The 21,049-nt window shown below is 39.8% G+C and overlaps 1 protein-coding gene across 1 annotated transcript in view; it reads right to left on the bottom strand.

Moving 5' to 3' along the window:
- Positions 1-1,626: 1,626 nt before the first annotated feature.
- LOC306876761 (G protein-activated inward rectifier potassium channel 1-like) overlaps positions 1,627-21,049 on the bottom strand; it is a 63,089-nt gene continuing 43,666 nt past the window's right edge. The window contains exon 4 of the mRNA XM_079428161.1: positions 1,627-3,136. Within this exon, the coding sequence (XP_079284287.1) occupies positions 2,544-3,136 (593 nt within the window). The 3' untranslated portion in view covers positions 1,627-2,543. The remainder of the gene's footprint in view (positions 3,137-21,049) is intronic.

Genomic DNA, 21,049 nt, shown 5'->3' with positions numbered 1-21,049 from the left:
TATTCATCAGCCATTCAGTTATTACTGTTACAGTAAAATAAACAGTTCATCAAAAAATGGAAATTATGTCCTCATGTAATTTCAAACTATGATAAAGGAGAACATTTTCATCTTGAAATAGAGTGTACATTCTGTTATTCAGTTTGGTATCACTTTACAATAAGACTCCACTAGACTAAGATACATGCTTTAGAAGTATTTTTCACTGTTAGTCTAAGTTAACTACACGAGTTAAAATGAGCTAACTGTTAAAAATACTTCTAAAGCATGTATTAATCTTAGTTAATTTAAATAAAAATTTGTACTAATACAGTATTAAAATATTTACAATTATTTTTACAAAACTAACATTAAAAAGATTAATAAATACTGTAACAAATGTGCTAATTAGGTTGGCTTGAGAAAGCCAACCTACTGATCTTCTACTTAAGCTTATTATTATTCTTCTTAGCCAAATTTCTGAACGCATCTCCTCCTAGAGCTTTCAAGCTAGAACCACCAAACTCAGCCCAGCTCTTCAGACTGATCTGACTTAGTGTGCTATATCTTTTCTAACTGATCCGACTTATAGTTTTCATAAAAATGAATATTAAAAATCATAAAAATCCCATAGACTTACATTCATGGAATGTTCAGATGAGCCAACACTATTCAAACTCCAACTGTCAAAATTCAAACGTGAACAAACTGAAGCCCATTAGACTCAATCAGACTTCCCTTCTATGTACTATTTCTAATCCATTCAAACTCATTCAAACTCATCTAATATTTCTAATTAATCTATCTATCCTAGCGACATGCTAATCCTGCTAGAAACATACTAACAATATACTAGAAGCTTGCAAATCATGCTAGTCACTTGCTAATCATGCTAGAAACATGCTAGTGACATGCTAGTAACTTGCTAATCATGCTAGAAACATGCTAGTGACATGCTAGTAACTTGCTAATCATGCTAGAAACATGCTAGCAACATGCTAGTCACTTGCTAGTCATGCTAGCAACATGCTAGTCACTTGCTAATCATGCTATCAACATGCTAGTGACTTGCCAATCATGCTAGAAACATGCCAGCGACATGCTAGTCACTTGCTAGTCATGCTAACAACATGCTAGTCACTTGTTAATCATGCTAGAAACATGCTAGCAACATGCTAGTCACTTGCTAATCATGCTACCAACCTGCATATGCATTTAACATGCTTATTTCTATCTATCTATCTATCTATCTATCTATCTATCTATCTATCTATCTATCTATCTATCTATCCTAGCGACATGCTAATCATGCTAGAAACATACATATAAACATAAACATACTAACAATATGCTAGAAGCTTGCAAATCATGCTAGCAACATGCTAATCATGCTAGAAACCTGCTAGTCACTTGCTAATCATGCTAGTCACTTGCTATCTCTCTATCTCTCTATCTATCTATCTATCTATCTATCTATCTATCTATCTATCTATCTATCTATCTATCTATCTATCTATCTATCTATCTATCTATCCTTTCTCAAGCCAACCTAAAGTTTGTCTTGACAAACTTTTTTATCTAGTTATTAGTTAATGCACATATCCGAAAGTTGTATATACTGATGTTTGTTTGTTTGTTTTTTTATTTCTGCATCCATTCTTTTAAAAGGTACAGCATCAACTTTTTACAAAGCATATTCTTCATCCAAATAATACAAGACAACATTCAAACCACTTTAGGGAGATAAAAAAAAAAGAAAAAAAAAGGCAATATTTTTGGGTAAACTGTTATGAAGGAGGTGATAGATACCAGCTTTTCCAAACTGATTATTCTACCCCCCCCCCCCCCCCCCCCCTTTCTAATATTCTCAATAAATATTGAAGCCATAAAAAGCTTACCACATTCAAGTATTCATTGACAATTCTCAATAATGTTTGTTCTGTGTTCAGTATCTTTACTATTCTAAGTAATTACTTAACTAATTACGCTTTTATGCTGTAAAAGGATTATTGGCATTACTGTTCTATCAGTTAGCAACCATACATGGTAAAAATCCAAATAAAGCATGTAGGAACATTGAAAGAAGGAATTAGAGTATGTAAGCCTGAACATCTATTTATCACCTTTGTTAAGTTAAACGTGCATTGTAACATAAGATCAGTAAACAGGTATTATGGCAAACAACACAACTGTGTGACTTGAATAACTCCTAATTAGCCACGAAGGAGCAACTGTCCGCTACATCGCCATATGGCTTGGAGAAATTAATATTTGCTAACATTTCCTTGGCAAATAAATATGTACAGCTTGTCATGCCATCAGAGGGAGAGAGATATTTTAACATGCACTTGAGGTTGTCATCCATACCAGATTGTGCTTGTAGTAACAACAACCTGAAAGAGTCTGTTCACTGCATATGAAGCCACCACAGGAACAGACGTTTTGAATTCCGTTAAACTACTTAATTGGTACTGCATATATGGTTTATCTCTCTATATACACATGCTTAACATCTCAAATTATATAAGGGCCCATTTGACAGCAGCTGAAAAACACAAGTTCTTCTATGTGAAACGATCAGAGTTCATCTTTCGGAGTTTGGGGGGCAGATGTCCATCCATGCGGCCTCCTCCCCCAGCCAGTCTTTGCAATTTCGGTGGCAAGTCCGCAACTGATTTGCTAATGGCCTCTGTGGCAATCTTAGTTGTCTTGGAAACCTGCTTTTCCTCTGAGACCCCAGGCACAGAACTGATGCGTTGGAGCTTCATGGGCAGTTCGCCAAGGCTGTATGTCATTTCTGATGTGGTGGAGCTCATTCTCAGGAGCTTCCTGGGCAGCCCGTCTCTACCTGTCATCTTCTGCACCTTGGCTGGTAATTTGGTCGTGCTCTCTGGATCCTCCAGCAGTTCCAGGCAGTCCAGGGAGCAGTTCTTCTCTCCGCTGTTGCACAGAGACGGGGCCATGAGCGGAGAGGACATGAGTAATGCCTCGTCCTGCTCTTTCGCACTGTAGGGAGGTGTGGGAACCTCAAATGTGGCGTGGAACTGAGAATAATCCACTTTAAAGAAGCCCTCCTCCAGAGAAATGACCGGGAAGAATCTGTGGCCCCACAGCACCTCGTCCTCTGTGTACGACGTCCGTGCTTGACAAGTCATGCCTATCGGAGAAAATACATGAAAAGGAACAGTGGTCAAAGATTAATCAAACAATGCAATTGGGGAAAGCTTTGCTGCACTGTGAAGAGTATCATACTTCTTTATTACTATCATTTATTATTATCATACTTCATCATAATTCTTATTAGTACAGTGCAACACAGTAAAGATATTCCTCAAACATTCTGGCCAAGATTTTCTTTTTTTTCGAAGCTCCTAGCCCTACGTATTAAACATTAATTCAGTCTGAACAAATAAAATTAAACATTACTGTATATACTTGACCCTAGGCTGAGGATACAGCAATCGGTTTATCCTTAACCTTAATCCTTAACCTTCTGACTTAAAATAAATGCTACAGAAAGTACATAATATAAATCACTTTTTCTAATCATTCTGTTTGTGGTATTGCATCTTTTTTTTCCATACACTAAACTTCAGTTCAGTCAGGACCACTTTTGAAAAAATACGTTTATAGGCAATTCTCGAATTTGGAGAAAACTTAGCCCTCTATGGGATATCATCATTTATAAATGACGCTAAGAAAATTGCATATAAAATGCAATATTAATGTTCAAACAACAAAATTTTATTTTAGTGATGTCAAATGACATCCCCTTCAACCAGTAAAATAAAAATGTATTAGCCATGTGCTTAACATTTTTGGTATCTAAGTAGTAAAGGAGACATTAGCACATGTTAGGTCACATGCTCTCAAGGCTCCATATTGAGCTCATTTTAGACTACAAAATACATATAAATTCAAGTTATAAAGAATATAATTGTACATCCAAATGTGTTGTCTAAATGTTTTGTCATTTTTAATGCACTTATATAAAAACAAAAACTCAGAGACCAACAAATCTGAGCGTCATGCATAACTGACAAAGTCATATTATGTGATGCATATTTGCTGTAGCTGGCTCTATTGACCAGCATTGGCAAGCAGTATAATAGCCCTTATGCATGTGTTTTAGATTCATTTTTGGAAGATGGTGAGACAAATCTGTACTTATTTCAGAAAGTATTGATGATAGTGATATGAGTGCATCAGAAAAATCAGGTTGTAGTAATAAAATAAGTTGTTGAGGACCAAGGAGGTTAGAAGCAATGAGGGTGAGGGCAGTGATGAAGAACAGGCTGTTGTGGAAGTCAGGCATTTGGGTACATTAGTGGATGCCAGTTTGAAAGATGTGATCCATACAACAACCAGAGGTCAGGAAAGATGCCTATGTCTATCGGCATTACTATACTGACAGGCAGCAATGCTCCAATAAATACAGCACAAGTCAACATCTACTTATGTGTGGGATACTCTGAAAAAGAAGAGTCTTGTTGACTTCACTTGTGCTACAATAACTGATTTGAAATTCCAAGATGAAACACAATGCTTTTGAAACACTAAGACATGGTTTTCAGTCTGTGAAATTGCATCCAAATTTGTGTCAAGTTTTAGACATTTTCACACACGAGTTCCAAATCAAAAATAGCAGCACAAGTAAAAATTAATGTTCATAAAGATTTTTTAATGTTTTTTGAAACAGTAAGATCTTTTCACTTCTTTTAAGATAAGTTTCAGACAATTTGGCAAAAATAATTTACCCTAATGGGACAATGTCAGTTATAAATGATGTATTCCTAAAATAAAGGTCAAAGGTCAGATGAAGAAAACTAATTTTGGAAAATGATTTTACTCCTAAGTATATGTAAAATATAAAATCAATTATTTTTTAAGCTGTAAATTCACAATTAGTATTAATTAATAGTATTAATTAGGGTTAAGCTTTAATGGGTTCGTTGCCATACTTGACATTTTAAGGCGAGACACTACAGGTGAATAGGGTAAAATTTTTAACTAGCAGATATCACCATGAAACTTTCCCAGTTGATTACCTACATTAAGATGAGAAAAAAATGTATTACAAAGTTTCTGTAATTTTATGTTTAAATATGCAAATTAGGCATTATCTAATTAAATATGCGCTAATTTGCATATATTTTAAAAAACGAAATCTCAGAATTGGATAAAGCCAGGTTCAAAATTCTTTTTTCATTGTGTTCACATATTACATGGGAAAAAAATTACAGAGGGATTTATGGATATCTACTTTTGTTATCCTGTAAATCAGAATATACTGTCAATAGCCTTAAAAAATGTATTTTCGCCATGTTTTTTGGAATAAAATGTTATATAAATCAGGTTAGGAATAATATATTTACAAATCCCTCTGTAATTGTCTTCATAATATAACTAGGTACAAGACTGGAACGTTTGGTGTATATAGGTGCTACTGAAGTGGAGATTTCGGACTTGGAGTATGAGAGAAAAGTCATTTTGAGAAAACGGGCTTTAAAGATTTATATTGTAAAAATCCACACATTTTTATATGAAAACATTGCTAACAAGCAAAACAACTGGCCAAGTAATTGTTTATAACAATGTAGACCATGAACAATGACAACTGAATAAAACAACATTGCCAAATAAGACCTTCAACTAACCACAGAGAACCACAAATACAGATTACAAACTTATCATCAGAACTGCAACTCTAGTCATCTATGTCCATCGGAACACAAAGTTCACCCATGAGGGTTGAAAGCCTTGCTCTCCATGCCTGCACCATATGTAGGCCCCTCACCCCTCTCTTGCTGATGCCTTTTCAGCTTTTTAGCTGTGCTCAGAGTCTTTCTGCAATGTTTTACACTCTCAGACTGGATGGATTCGGCTTTTGTGATCCTCAGCATGTCGGTTTCCCTGATTGTGGTGACTGTAACGACAGTGCTTTCCAGCCAAAGCTTATCCATAATGGCAAGCATGGCAGAGGCCCCCTCATTAAAAGTGTGATGATCCCAATCCCATAGTGTGATGTGAACCCTCTTTTCTGCCAAGTGCCATCAAAAGACACACTGATATCTATCACCGCATCTGCATCCTCTCTCAGCAACTCTGCCACATCTGCATCAATATCTGCATAGGCCTGCCTGACCTGCTTCCTGGTCCTGTGAAGTGACTCAAGACCTCTCTCAATTTATGCCACTAAAATGAAATGTGTATTGTATCAATAACTGTTCATTTGTTTTGTTTTTATAGATACAGCACACAGAAATCTGTACTGTAAACGTAAAACTGACCACCGCAACACAACATAATGAATGAGATGGCACTTTATTCTATTCTTATAAATCTTATAAATAAATAAATATTTCATCCATACAAAACAAATATTGTTACAGTAATGTTATAATATGTTAGAAGGTGGTAACAGCCACACGTATTGGGCTATTTCTGACATTAGAAATTCTAAACCTCCCATCGACAGCGTTCAGATGCGCTTCCCGAGGGCATTTCACTGGGTAATCCATCACTAATTTTCCTTTTCCCCCTTGCAAGTGACAACTGCTGTACTCTTTTCGATGATTGACGCGAAGTCATTTTCATTCATTCACTCAAAAGATCCCGCGGAAAGCTTAACCAAACAAGGAAGCGTCAAAGCATACCATGTCATGTGACGATTCTGAACGAATCACGTTGTCAGAAATTGTCTTCAGCCAATGAGATTGCGCATTTAGAGTTAAATCCCCTCTTTTACTTTCACGATTGGTTGCTGATAAAAAGGAAATGACCATATTTGGATCCGACAGCATTGTAGAGAAGAGAGAGAGCTTTCCAGCAGTATACGTGATGACTGGGTACAGGCAGAGATCGCGGAGCAGCATGTTGATTTAGAACGCCAACTTTTGTTGAATTTATGAGAAATCTACAGACGCAAACAGACAAAGTGCAGTAAAATAAAGACCTAAATGTGTATTTCGGACTTTTTTTCACCACAAGTCTAAAAGAAGACATGTTATTGAAGACAAATAACCAAAAATCTCAAAATTGACCAATAAAAAAAAAACGATGTTTTTGCCTGCCGTGTCTCGCCTTAAGATACATCCTTAAGGAATTGCCCGCCTGATAATAACCAAATATTTCTTAGCTACACATGTATGCAGAGATACAACAATTACAAAACAAGAGGGTATGACAATCAGTCATGGTAGTGCTAAGAATCTAACTGTTAGGGAGTTGTTGGGGGTGAAGGGGTGGAGGTGGGTGCAAATGTCTGTGCAACAGACTGAAGAGAATATAGGTTTGAATGGTCTTAAATACGGCTGTTGATTAGGAGCAGGTAGAGTAATTGATCAGCTGATAGGGAAGCGATTAGTGGTCTGCCTGAACTACGATTGAATTCCATTTGATCACTCAAGCTCCATTTGTTGTGTATGATCAGCTATTTCATAACTCCGTAATAATTTGCTTATCAAAAATAAAATTATTTTTTAAAATCTATTTGCATACCGAATTGTGATGTTTTGTCATCTAAATGATGTTGTGTTGCCTACAGAATTAGAAAAGTATCAGTCAAACAATCACAATCCAATTTAACGGCTATGAAACTGCCATACAAAGTTAACAAAGGAACAAGAAAACAAAAATCCATGCACTGTGAAATTACTAGACCATGTTTAAGATAATATTTTCAAGACATATGTTTTCTTCTACAACAGTGCTCACACAGAGTTACAAACAAATCATGATAGATTTGTGCTTGGACTAGAGTTCTGACATTACAGTATTGCAATGACAACACTCTAGTCCAGTGGCTGTTTTTTGATCCAGAGACGTAAAGAAGTTTGTTCACACTGATAGCACATTCATAGCCAATTAAAAAATGTCCATCCATTCATCCATTCTCCAAACTGCTTGTCCTTTGCAGGGTCGCAGCTAGACACAACACCACCATCTCAGGCCAAAGGCCAGGGAAACCCTTGACAGATGGCCAGTCTATCACAGGGCTCACACCCAAACACACATTTTCACTCTCAATTACACCTACAGACAATTAAGTGTTTCCAATTTAGTTCTGCGTGTTTTTGAATTTTTGGGGAAACCAAAAATATTCTGAAACCTGCGTCAGAGCACGCAGACAAGGGAAGAACATACAAACTCCACGATGAGAATCACTTGCTGTGAGGAAACAATGCTACCCAATGAGCCACCAGGCTGCCCTAGTTAGAAGATATATGGAAGATATCCAATATACCTTTAATTAGTAGATATTTTGAGGATGTTTAATATATAGTCCAAAGTTTAAAATATATTGAATACCATTAAATTTCCAAATAATTTTCTATAATTTATATATCAGTGGTGCAACAGTATTGTCTCTTGCCTCTTATTGAGGAAAAACAAATAAAAATCAATTACGAAACCTCTCAGTCATAATTGATTTGGTCACAACAAGCCATGAATGAAAATCTTGCTAGCCTCACTTTCTATTGTTTCACAATATTTAAACATTCAGGCACCATCTTTACCTTATCAAGCCAAAACAAACAGAAACAGATTGAGAAAATCAGATTAGCTAAATTTTGTTCTCTCTGGAATTTATGAAAGTGGTGAAGAGAGATTTGCTTTGAGAGATTAATTGTCATATCTTGACACAATTTACATGCAAGATTAGTTTTAGTGCTTTATGCATATATCCATATGTGAAATTAAAATACAATGCATGCAACGTAAATCTACTAACAAAACCATGAAAAAGACTCATACATGAAAGGTTTGCAAAGAGGATTTGTTGTCTTGTGTATTATCTATGGTCTTGTTTGGCAGTGTAAAAATAAGTAAAACTGAAAGAAGAGATTTATTTCATTTGTTATATTACTGATATATCCTGATTTGACCAATAAAACGAGGGTCACATAAAATTAGATCAATATTTTTGTCATTCCAGTGAACAGAATCTAGTTTGAGCTTGCTTATATTCCTCAATAAAAAAATGTAAAATGTCGGAGATGAAAAGCAAATGTCCTCAATACAAAAAGTAATACAGAGGAAGAGAATCAATAAAACTCTCTCAAGAACTGAAGCAAAAAGCCCATGTTATCAGCACGGCCCAGACTGCCTTCAGCCAGCTGACTTATGGGCTAGTATTGTAGTCTTCTGATTTTCAACCCCAATATGACTTCCTGAGTATACAAACCTGAGCTCATCAAAAATCCCTTCATAGCACTTTTTTAAAAATTAGAAATATTTCAAATGAGGATTACAGAAAAGTGTGCTGTATGCTCTGTTCATTTGCCTGTTCATAAGAGTAACTAGTCACAGCACAAGTTCCCTTGAAGGGGAATTTTAGTTACATTATAATACAATATACCATTTATACAGTATAATACACACACACCAATATCCCAAATATACCCCTGCGTGAACACGTCCTGAAGCACTATGAAATCAGCATGTGTGATCTCCTCAGGAGATCTTAACTTGGTGTGGTGTGGGATTCGACAACAATGCATTGACGTCTGTCTCCTGCTTGTATCAATTCAAGCTAGACCATTATGAAACTAGACTCACTATGAAATAGTTTCAAAGACTGTTAGGCCTGATGGCAGCAGCGTCCAATGCAAAACCTTTTTGGCCTGCTGTACATGAGACCTTTGCAGTGGTGGCTCAGGACCCGAGGGGCAACCCAATTTACATGATCAAGGTCATGCAATGATGCCTTTGTGCCTTTGGCATGTGGAGGAACCTTGGTTCTTCTCCTAGGGTCCCGTGTTGGGAGCTCCTTTTCATCAGGGGGGTCTGCGGTCGTGCCTGTTTACAAATTGGCATACCAGGGGCCTCATTAATAAAGCGTACGAACGCTCAGATTTGATCTTAGCGTGTGCGTACATTTAAATCCACGCCAATGCTCATATTTGTAAAAACTGTCTTTGACGTGGAAAAATGCTTAGCGTCACGTCAGGGTCTGAGCAGACGTACGCACTTTTTCTTGTTCGAGTACTGCAGATTTTTGGAAATGTAAGCTGTTCTTGTAGCTCGCTGTTCTAAATTAAAGAATTTGGATGATGACTGGCGATCTTTTACATGTTAATGACATTAATTAGGTGTTGTTTACCAGCACAGAGCTAAAACCATTCATTTGCGCGCAAGTTCAAGATCATTTGCGATTCATGGATTTCACATCTGAAAGAGACGCATACGTGCATTTTATGTATGTACTTTCATTTTATGAATAACGCGTATGCATATTTGTGAGATGACCGTAAGATCAATTTTAAGATGTTTCTGTGCAACATTGATGCCCCAGATCCTCCTGTGGGCCCAGGGAAAGCTGCTCTCCCTGAGGGCATGCAGTCTACATTCCTAGGTACCTCAACCAGGGTGCAGACATCCTGTTGAGGCAGGGGCCAAAGCCCAGGGGGGCTCCACCACCCTCAGATTTGGAGGGTGTTCAGCAGGGGCGGACTGGTGCCCAAAAGTGGCCCTGGACTTTTTGGCAGAGTGGCCCACCAAACCCGGTCCGCAACACACCGCCCGCACCACACCATAAATGACTGGCATTCTTTACATTATAATTTGTCTTTCCTTGTGTATATGGCACATAGTAGATTTTTAAGAATTTTTATGAGGGACAGTTTAATGCCACTATAAAAACCTATATTATCAGTCCATATGACACAATGCTCTGGTACTGTCTAGAAGACTTGAATAGTGCAGAATGCGGACTGTTTTTATGGTGCCTTTCTATTTGTCATATACAGTATTTGTCCTTTTGTGGGAGCTTGACATCTATCATTTTAAGGAACAGAGCTCCAATTGTGGAAACGAGTTTACAAGTTATTTTGAAGATGAAAATTACAGTAAACAGTACTGTGAAATACATAATGTTACAATTTAAAATAGCCTAAAATAGGTCTTCTATGCGAAAATATAGAAAAATATAATTTATTGCTGTGATCAAAGCTGAATTTTCAGCATCATTACTCCAGTCTTCAGTATCACATGATCATTCAGAAATCATTCTAATATGCTGATTTGCTGCTCAAAAAACATTTATGATTATTATGAATGTTGAAAACTGTTGTGCTGCTTCATATTTTTGTGGAAAATGTGATACCATTCAGTCTTGGGTAAGATTAAAAAACAATGTAATATTTTTTTCTTCAACAAGGTTGCATTAAATTGATTTAAATGACAGTAAATATATTTACACTTATTATGAAGTACTTATATTTCAAATAAATGTGTGTATATAAAATCATATTAATTACTAAGCAAATTATATTTTTATTAGGCCTATAATTTAATTCACTTTCTTATGCACAGCACTCGAAAGCAAAAGTCTTCAGATTTACAATGTTCTAGAATAAGATTGAGAATGATTTTTATAGACATGTGAAATCACGGAAGAAAGCCTATAAAGAGATGAACTCTTATCTCATGTCTGCTGAAAACTGCTATGTTATGTACATTGTGACAAATAATGTGAATGGCATTAAAATCTGCGGAATTCGAAAAGGCCAGTAGCAGTTTGCATTCCTGAAAATTAATATCTGTCTTTTAACATTATTTTTTATTGTAAACGGTTGGCAAATATTGCTGAATTGTCTCGTAATGTTTAGCTGCTTACATCTTACCTCAGCTCACATTCAAGTCGCGCACAGCTCAGTGTCTGTGAACAGTAAATCCCACCTTCTACACGGTTGTGGCTAGAAGCGATACAGCTCCAACCGGAAACTAACAATACAATTTAATTGTCTACCTATTAGAATTCAGCATCGCATTAGCTCAGGCAGGCCAATCCAGTCTTGACATCTATCACAGGCGGTCTATTTAAATTCCCATTCTTCAGCGTCTCTTCCATAGCATCGCTGCTCGCAATTTAAACTCCCTCCTCCAACCCCAACTCCACCAAACAGAACCTGTAATCTGATCTGACTTTTGTTTCTTTCCTTGTACAGGTCACTTCATTGGAAGCATTCGCTATCATGTTTTTTTGTTTTCTACAACCCATGTAATTGTGAATTGTAATTATGTATGCATATAATGGTTCTGTTCTGTACCCTGGGGGACAGGTCTTTGGGGAGGAACCCGTTGGTGACACATTTCCTCGGTGGTTCTTTGAGGCTGAAGCCTGCAACTCGCACTAGAATTCTGGCCTGGGATTTGGCTGTTGTCCTGGAAATACTGTGTAGAGCTCCGTTTGAGCCTATAGAGGAGGTTCCTGAAAATGGTTAACACTTAAAACAGTGTTTCAACTCTCAAGAGAGATGGTGATCGTCCCTTTCTGTACCGGAGGACTGGTTCCGTACCAAAGGTGCCCACTAATGCTCCACGGCCCATAGTGTTGCAGGTCCTCCCCCTTTTAGAAGTTCAGACAAGGAAAAGCTTAATTTAATGTGTGCTTATGTCCACAGAGCTGCCCTGTGAAGGAAATCAGATCAACTTTTTGTTTGCTTTGGTCCGCCTAAGAAAGGCTTTCTGGAAACCAAGTAGACATCATACAGGTGGATTGAGGTTACTGTATCTCTCCTGCTTATGAGTCCTCTGACCTTTCAACTTTGGGGGTCAGAGCTCACTCAACTAGGAGTATGGCAAAGTCCCTGAGAACCTGACACATTGCACTTCTGGAGACTCCAGGTAGGTTGCAGTTTTGGAAATTGGTGGCGCTGGAGACCATATGGTTCCTGATGGTTTCACACCTAATTCTTCACCTTAATTCTTTTGCAGTTAACGTGTGTCTTTTCTTCTCCACCTGTTTTTTTTTCTGACCATGTTGACCCAATGAGCATTTTGCTGTCCAATGATCATACCTTTACTTTGCAACTTCTAGTGCTGCATTAGTATTGTATCCTTCTCATGGGCATTTAATAATTTTTGACTTTCAGTCTGAGTTCAATCTCTTTTTTTTGGCTCATTTTATCTGTAAAAGAAAACCTGCCTAATAATTATGCACAACTGAATATAAGGAGTTTTTCACTTCCAGCCTTCATAGACAAATATATATATCACTTATAAATTATTAAATACAAAATTAATAGTTGTTATTAAGATTGACGTGGTTTGGAATTGATAAAATGTGCTTGGAAAAAATATGATCAGAATATCAACTTGCCTAACCTACGTAAAAAGAATAGTAACAGCAATAGTTGCAAACACTGCTAATAATGTCAAACATAAGCAATAGGTTTTATGCAATCAAATCTACAAAACTGTGTTTCTATGGAAACCCAATATTGCCATGTGCACATGCACATGTCTTGCATCCAAAGCTGTTCTCTCATATGTATATGTTATTGTCATTAATAAACAAAAGACAATTTATATGAAATCAGCAGCACAGCAGTCTGAGGGTTATAACACACTCAAGTCACAACTATTTCCCCAAGTCATGAAGAGTGTTGGTTGTAAAAACACACACACTTCGGATGTTTCGCTGCCAGTGTCATCCCATAAAACGTGTGCGATTGTGTTCAGCTGGACGCAAGGCTGCATTGCAGTGGTGTAGAGTATACTGTAAGAGTGGGGAAACTCCTCTGTGCATCAAGCATACAGTTTAATTTAATGAACAACCCTGTCAGCTCTGTGGATGACAGCAGAAAGAAAAGCAATCAAGTCATCTGAAGCCCTGTGCCTTGAGTTGTCCTCTGACCATTCAAATATGCTCAACATGATTTCATTTCTAAACAACCTGAATGTTAAACTCAGTAAACAACAAAGTACATAGCATGAAAACATCAATGTCTGTTCTTTGAAGGAAAATTGTACTTTATCAAAGTAATTATAACTGAGGAAGGAGACATCCCATGTGCTGATTTGAATAAACACCAAGTGAGGCTAAATAAAGAAAGCAGTGTCTTTATAGGTCTCGAGAAGAATGTCACAGGAGTTTAAAAAAAAATGCCTTATGTGTGTGATTAGCCTTGTGACAGCTGTGTGATGCAGCAGTAACCTGTAACAGGCCCAGGCTTAATCCGATTTTAATCAAATTAATCTTAGTTATAACTATACATTTTATTACCTGTGGTTCACATGAATAAAATGTGAACCACAGGTAATAAAACCACAATAAGTTCACAAGGAACTTATTGTGGACTTCAGGAAGAAGAAAAGTGGAACGCATGACCCCATCCACATTAACGGGATGGTTGTTGAACGTGTCTCCAGCTTCAAGTTCCTGGGAACCCACATCTCGGAGGACCTGACCTGGACCACCAACACATCCAGCCTAGTCAAGAAGGCTCACCAACGCCTCTTCTTCCTTAGGACACTGAAGAAGAACCACCTGTCTCCAACCATCCAGCTGAACTTCTACCGGTGTGCAATTGAAAGCATCCTGACCAACTGCATCACAGTCTGGTATGGGAACTGCTCAGCTGCTGACCGCAAGGCACTACAGAGGGTGGTGAAAACCGCCCAATGCATCACAGGGACACCACTTCCTGCCATTGAGGACGTCCAGAGAAAACGCTGTTTACGTCGAGCTCGCGGCATTCTTAAGGACTCCTCTCACCCTGACCATAGACTGTTTAACTTACTGCCCTCTGGGAGGCGCTTCAGGAGCCTCCGAACAAGGACAAGCAGACTCAGGAACAGCTTTTTCCCTACAGCTGTTTCCCTACTAAACTCTGCCCAATGATACCCCCCCTCACACACCACTACAAACTTTTCACCCCTCCCCATCATCAAATCGATTAAAAAAACAAAACAAAAAAACAACCAATCTACACACTGAGTACTATGTACTGTACATTTTTATTTCTATGCACTTTCAATGTTCATTGCACTAGTGTTTATATATCTTAATTTATAGCTTATTCATATCCATTTGTAATTATTTTCATAGTTTTTGCTCATAGTGTACATACATTTACTGCACAATCCATCTGTATAGTATGTTCATATCACCCATCTGTATATAATACTGATAGTATTTAAAAACTTGTAAATTATGTCCATAGTACTACTGCCTTATCTGTATATTCTGTACATATGTAACATATTGTAGGCACTGTATATCCTGTACCTCTGCTTATTGCACTTCTGGTTAGATGCTAACTGCATTTCGTTGCCCTGTACCTTACATGTGCAATGACAATAAAGTTGAATCTAATCTAATCTAATCTAATGAAGTAAGGACTTTGTTATTGTTATGAATTGTAGGCATTCTTGAGTTTTTTGACAAGTTTATGTGCCTCTCAACATCAGAGTTTCAGTTGGGCTAGGCCCTGGAAGCCTGAGTTCAGTTTCAGTCGGGCTAGGCCCTGGATGTCTGAGCTTTCAATATACACCATCTGACCTTGAACATCTACCTTCTTGCATTTTTTGGGTACATCGTGGTAAGACATCATGCCTCCCAAACAAACTAAAACTTCACCTCCTGAGGATGACTCATTGGTTACAATGAGTACACTTACTCAGTTAATGGAACAGCAGAGAGAGTTTTACCGAGAGATGCTTCACCAACAACAGGACAACTTCAAGAGTTTTGTCCAGCTGATAGCAGATGGAACAAACAAAAGACTGGATGGAGCGATCAGATATATTCAAGATGTTAAGGCCAGTCTGGAATTCACACAAAATAAAGTGGATGGATTGATGACTGGATACAAGGATGTTGAGGTAAAGATAAGGCAGTTTGAAAAGAATGTTATCAAATCAAAAGAGGAATTGGACGGATTCCTTGTCAAACATTATGTTGAAAATCAGATGAGAAGGACAAATATTATTGTGGATGGAATCACTGACGAAAAAGACGAAAACTGGGCAAAATCTGAAGTAAAAGTTCGGGAAATTCTCTCAAGTAAATCAGGACTAGATGACTCAGAAATGGAAATTGAACGAGCTCAGAGGATTGGACAGTATCAGGAGGGGGGTAAGCCCAGAAAAATTGTTGTTAAACTTTTACGTTTTAAAGGCAAACAATCTATCATGTCTTCAGCCAGGAAGCTAAAGGGTACAAATATTTTTATTAATGAAGACTTTTCTGAGGCTCTTCAGTTGAGAAGAAAGGAACTGCTGCCTAAATTAAGAGCTGCACGTGATAGAGGTGAAAGAGCCATCCTGAAATATGACAAGTTAGTCATCTTGCCCAGAACTGGAAATATTCAAACACAGACTCAGTGCAATTGTAGAATGATTCTGTAACTTTTATCCTGACAATTTACTCATTGTTTACTGTTTTGTTATGATGCAGGACAATTCTACATCATCTTTTATCGATGTTGTCAAAGATATGAATGATTTTTGCACATTTAAATATATATAGTCTAAGGAATAAAGCATATGAGGTGGCGAGGATATGTAATTCAGATAACTTTCAAGTTTTAGCATCGTCTGAGATACATCTAGACTTAGCTATGAGTAATCCTGAGCTTATGATTAATGGTTATAAATTGTATAGGAAAGATCGGGATAAATGCGTCGAGGCTCCGCCCCCTCAGTCGCCCAAGTATGAGGAGATGTTGGAGGTGATGACTCATGCTGTGGCCAAGTTAAAGATTTACTGGCCGGCCGAGGAGCAAGCTGAGCGAAGCAATCACCTCCAACAAGGAGCCTGCCGTTCTTCCCCGATCTCCACACCGAGATGTCGAGGTCGTGGGCAAGACCCTTTTCGGCCCGCATCTTCATCCCCTCTTCAGATTACTACGGTAATGTGGGAGGATAGAATGAATTGCGTTATAGAGCGATGCCTCGGGTGGAACAGACGCTCGCGAGCTATCTGTCCCTCGATGCTGCGTCGTCTCTAAAGGCTCCGTCCTTGCCTTCCAAGCCGTTGTGCATAACTTCAAAGCTGGTAGGCAAGGCGTACACGGCAGCAGGTCAGGCTGTCGGTGTTGCAGGCATACCAGGCTGACCTGCTTAAAGAGCTGGATGAGCGCGAGGCCATGAGCTCCGATGACATCATGGAGCTCAGGAGAACCGCTGATTTGGCTCTCCACGCCACCAAGGAGACCGCCTGCGCTATTGGGCGGTCTATGGCAGCCATGGTGGTAGCGGAGAGGCATCTCTGGTTGACCCTGTCCGGCATCAGTAAGAAGGACAGGGTCTTCTTCTTGGACGCCCCGCTTGCGCTGTCTGGCCTGTTTGGCAGGTACCAGGAGGCCCGTAAACAAGCGGCGGCGTTTCAGCAGTTCCTGCCTCGCCGCTCTTCAGCTCAGGCTGCTGGACGTGAGCATCCCCAACCGTGTGCCAGCTCCTCATACAGGGAGGCACAGAGACAGAGCATCACGACTCGCGCTCCTCCGAGTAGGGACCGAGGTGGTAAGCGGCGCTCTTGCGGACCTGCGGTCCATGCTTCAGGAGAAGCCCTGATGCCCAGGGCTTATGAGGGTAGCCCCCGCTGGAGGGGAACGGTTTTCACCGCAGTTCCCGGTGCCCGTTCCTCGCCAGTGCTCTCAGGAGGTCGGTCTGCCAGCCCTGGTGCTCCAGGGTGCAGCGATCTCCAGCAAGCATACATCTCAGTATCTTCTGCCCGGAAGCGTGGGACTGAGATGCTTGCCACCCCTTCGGGGGTCTCTAGAGCACCTGCTCTGATTACACCAGAGGCCAGTCTCGAGAGACTGGTTCCCTTAGTAGACCATTTGGCAGCATGGAAACTACTGTCAAATGTGTCACGATGGGTCCTGCATACTGTAGAGAGAGGCTACAGAATCCAGTTCGGTTCTCCTTCTCCTCGATTCAACGGGGTGAATCCCACTCTGGTGGGCCCCGAGCAGGCTCTGGTAATGGAATGAGAAGTAGAGGTGGTCCCTCCTCAAGAAAGAGAGTCCGGGTTCTACAGCGGGTACTTCATAGTTCCCAAGAAGGATGGATGGTTGCGTCCAATTTTAGATCTGTGTCATTGAACTGCTCAGTCATGCGACTGAAGTTCAAGATGCTTACTCTCAGGACAGGTCGTGTCTGGTTTGTCACGATCTATCTAAAAGACGCATACTTCCATATCTCCATCCTTCCCACTCACAGGAAGTTCCTGAGGTTTGCTTTCGGGGGCGAAGCTTACAAATATCGGGTTCTTCCCTTCGGCCTAGCACTCTCACCCCGCACTTTCACAAAGTGTGTGGATGCTGCGTTAGCTCGGTTGCGGCTACAAGGCATCTGTATACTCAATTACATAGACAATTGATTGATTTTAGCTCAATCAGAGCAGATGTCGGTTCGACATCGAGATGTCATTCTCGTGCATATGGAAATGCTGGGGCTAAGACTGAACACCAAAAAAAGTGTGCTTTCTCCAGCTCAGAGAACCACTTATCTGGGCGTGGTGTGGAATTCGCTCACGATGCAGGCTCGTATGACACCTGCTCGGATCGAGTCGATCCTCACCATGGTCGCGAGGGTGAAAGAAGGCCGGTCACTCACTGTGAAGCAGTTTCAGAAAAGACTGCTGGGTCTAATGACAGCTGCGTCCAACGTGATACCTCTTGGCCTGCTGTACATGAGACCCCTACAGTGGTGGCTCAGAACGAAGGGGTTCTCCCTGAGGGGAAACCCGCTTCGCATGATCAAGGTCACACGGCGATGCCTACGTGCTTTAGAAATGTTGAGACGTCCTTAGTTCTTGTCTACAGAATCCAGTTTGTTTCTCCTCCGCCTCGATTCAACGGGGTGAATCCCACTCTGGTGGGCCCTGAGCAGGCTCTGGTAATGTAACGAGAAGCAGATACTCTCTTGAGGAAGGATGCCATCGAGGTGGTCCCTCCTCACGAAAGAGAGTCCGGGTTCTACAGCCGGCACATCATAGTTCCCATGAAGAATGGAGGGTTGACTGTATACCTTGAAGTGGAAACTTTTCACTTCGTGGTGCGGAGACCGCCAGCTTGACCCAGTCAACTGCCCGATTGGTACAGTTCTGGAGTTCCTGCAGGCCAGTCTCTCCGCAGGGTTGACCCAGTCCACCTTGAAGGTCAAGTGGCGGCAATTTCGGCCTACCATGCCTCTCTTGGTGGACAGTCAGTGGGCAGAAACCCCCTAGTTACACGTTTCCTCAGCGGTGTGCTGAGGCCTCCAGTATGGTCCCGTGTTCCACCTTGGGTCCTGGCTGTAGTGCTAGAAGCTCTCTGTAGGCCTCCCTTCGAGCCTATTGAGGAGATTTCTCATCGCCATCTCACTCTGAAGGTCACTTTCCTTCTGGCGATATCTTCTCTAAAGAGAGTGGGGGATCTTCAGGCCCTCTCAGTGGCCCCTACTCATTTGGACTTTGCGCCCGGCGTGGCCAAAGCCTTTCTATCCTAGAACAGGGTATGTTCCAAAGGTCCCCTCCTCAGCACCACAGCCTATAGTACTGCAGGCTTTCTGTCCTCCTCTCTTCAGGGAGCCTGACCAGCAAAAGCACAATTGTATGTGTCCAGTGCGAGCAAGTATCAAGTATCATACTCCTTGTTTTTTCTTTGAAAAGCTTGTTTATGTGGGACTTAGACATGATTATAAAACAAGTCAAGTGAGTAAGAATCAACTTTTTTTATCATGTCCACGAACAAATTTGATGAAAAAGACTGTACTTTATCGAGGTTCTGTTGCTTGGAATATGGTTCCCATAAATATAAGAAAGAGTATGTATTTCGAAGAAAATGTGAAGATATGCTTATAAATATGTAGATGTGTATTTTATGTGCTGCTTCTGCTGACATGTATAGTTTGTGATGAGTTAAGTGAATTTGTGTTTTTTTTTATTTTTTATTTTTTAATCTATTTGTATGATTGTCTGCTTTGATTGAGTTGTGGACCCCAGGAAGACTAGCAACCACTCTGTCGAAGCTAAAGGGGATCCAAATAAACAATAGGTTTAAGTTGCTAAGCAAATAAATTGAACAGTAAGATCAATCCGCAGAGGGCACCGTTGCCTGATATCATTAATAAACAATGGAACTATCTCACCGGAGTTACCTTGGCGGTCCATCTCGTCAATGTCAAAATGACTGACATGGTCAGCCAAATCAAAGAGGGCAGTATTTACTGTTTACTGAAGCTGTTCACTGGTTCAGTGTTAACAGTCAAAAAGAGATTTTGTGATGCAAAACTGTATGTAAGTTCTTTAAACCTTTTTTTATTATTATTTATTTGTCTCTTTCTTTAATCCTGTCTTTTTGACAAGAAACCCCTAAACTCTATGTATACAGAATCACTAAAGCAGAAATAACCAGGGAGGAAGAACTTACATTACTCAGGGTTCAAAGAGAGGCAGTGACTGGAAAGTGTTTGTAACATCTTTTAAATAACAGCAATGAATGAAGGTGAGTGGAGCTGACACACAAAAATCCAGTCCTTCACACCTGTAGACTAAAAGCAGAGTAGTCCCCCTGATAATGTGAGGTGAGAATTCTGTCTTTTGGGATTTGGACAGTATAAGAATGAGAAAAAAAATACAAAACCAGCCAGTAAACTGTACTTCTCAGGCGGCGACCTAGCATGAATGCAAGCAAACACTGAGCATTTCCTCTGCAAACATAAACAAGGACTGAGGACGACTCAGGCTGATTCTTCTCTCTGCACTTGATTTATCCTTCCACTAAAACTATTTGATTCTGAGTAACACATATATGGCTTCACCATGAATAATATATTAATTTTCCCCAAGCCAAAATGTAAAAGCTCCCCAGGACGAAAAGTGTGAAAATAACAGATGAAGATGAATGGATCAATGGTCTTTACATTTGCATTGTTATCACACTCTGTTCCATCTCACCATAGCACATGCACACAATCGAATGAGGTCATGAGCCCAGGGTTGCCAAGTCCGCGGTTGCCACAGATTGTTTTTTTAAAACTATCTCTCCCTCACCCTGCTGGAATGCTATTTCGACAGATGAGGACTCCCCCCAAAGGGAAAACCATGGGGAAAGAAAAAGAAAAACACGAATGGGCTAGTTTTGCATAACAATTGGGCAGGTTATGTTTCTCAAACCTGGCAACCCTGGATGAGCCTGTCCTCAGTCCCAGAGGTTTCAAGATAAGTGTTGTAAATAAGAAAAAGAGCAAATTCATTTACAGAATAGCGCACCAAAACAATGATGTTACACAATAATGTTGTTTCGATTTCAGTATTACATATTCTTTCATGATTTATATTGATTTATTTAGG

This window comes from Barbus barbus (genome assembly GCF_936440315.1).
Source record: "Barbus barbus genome assembly, chromosome: 11".
In the NCBI taxonomy this organism is placed as follows: domain Eukaryota; kingdom Metazoa; phylum Chordata; class Actinopteri; order Cypriniformes; family Cyprinidae; genus Barbus; species Barbus barbus.
Note: the sequence above shows the minus strand (reverse complement) of the source record. Positions and strands in the feature narration are given on the sequence as shown.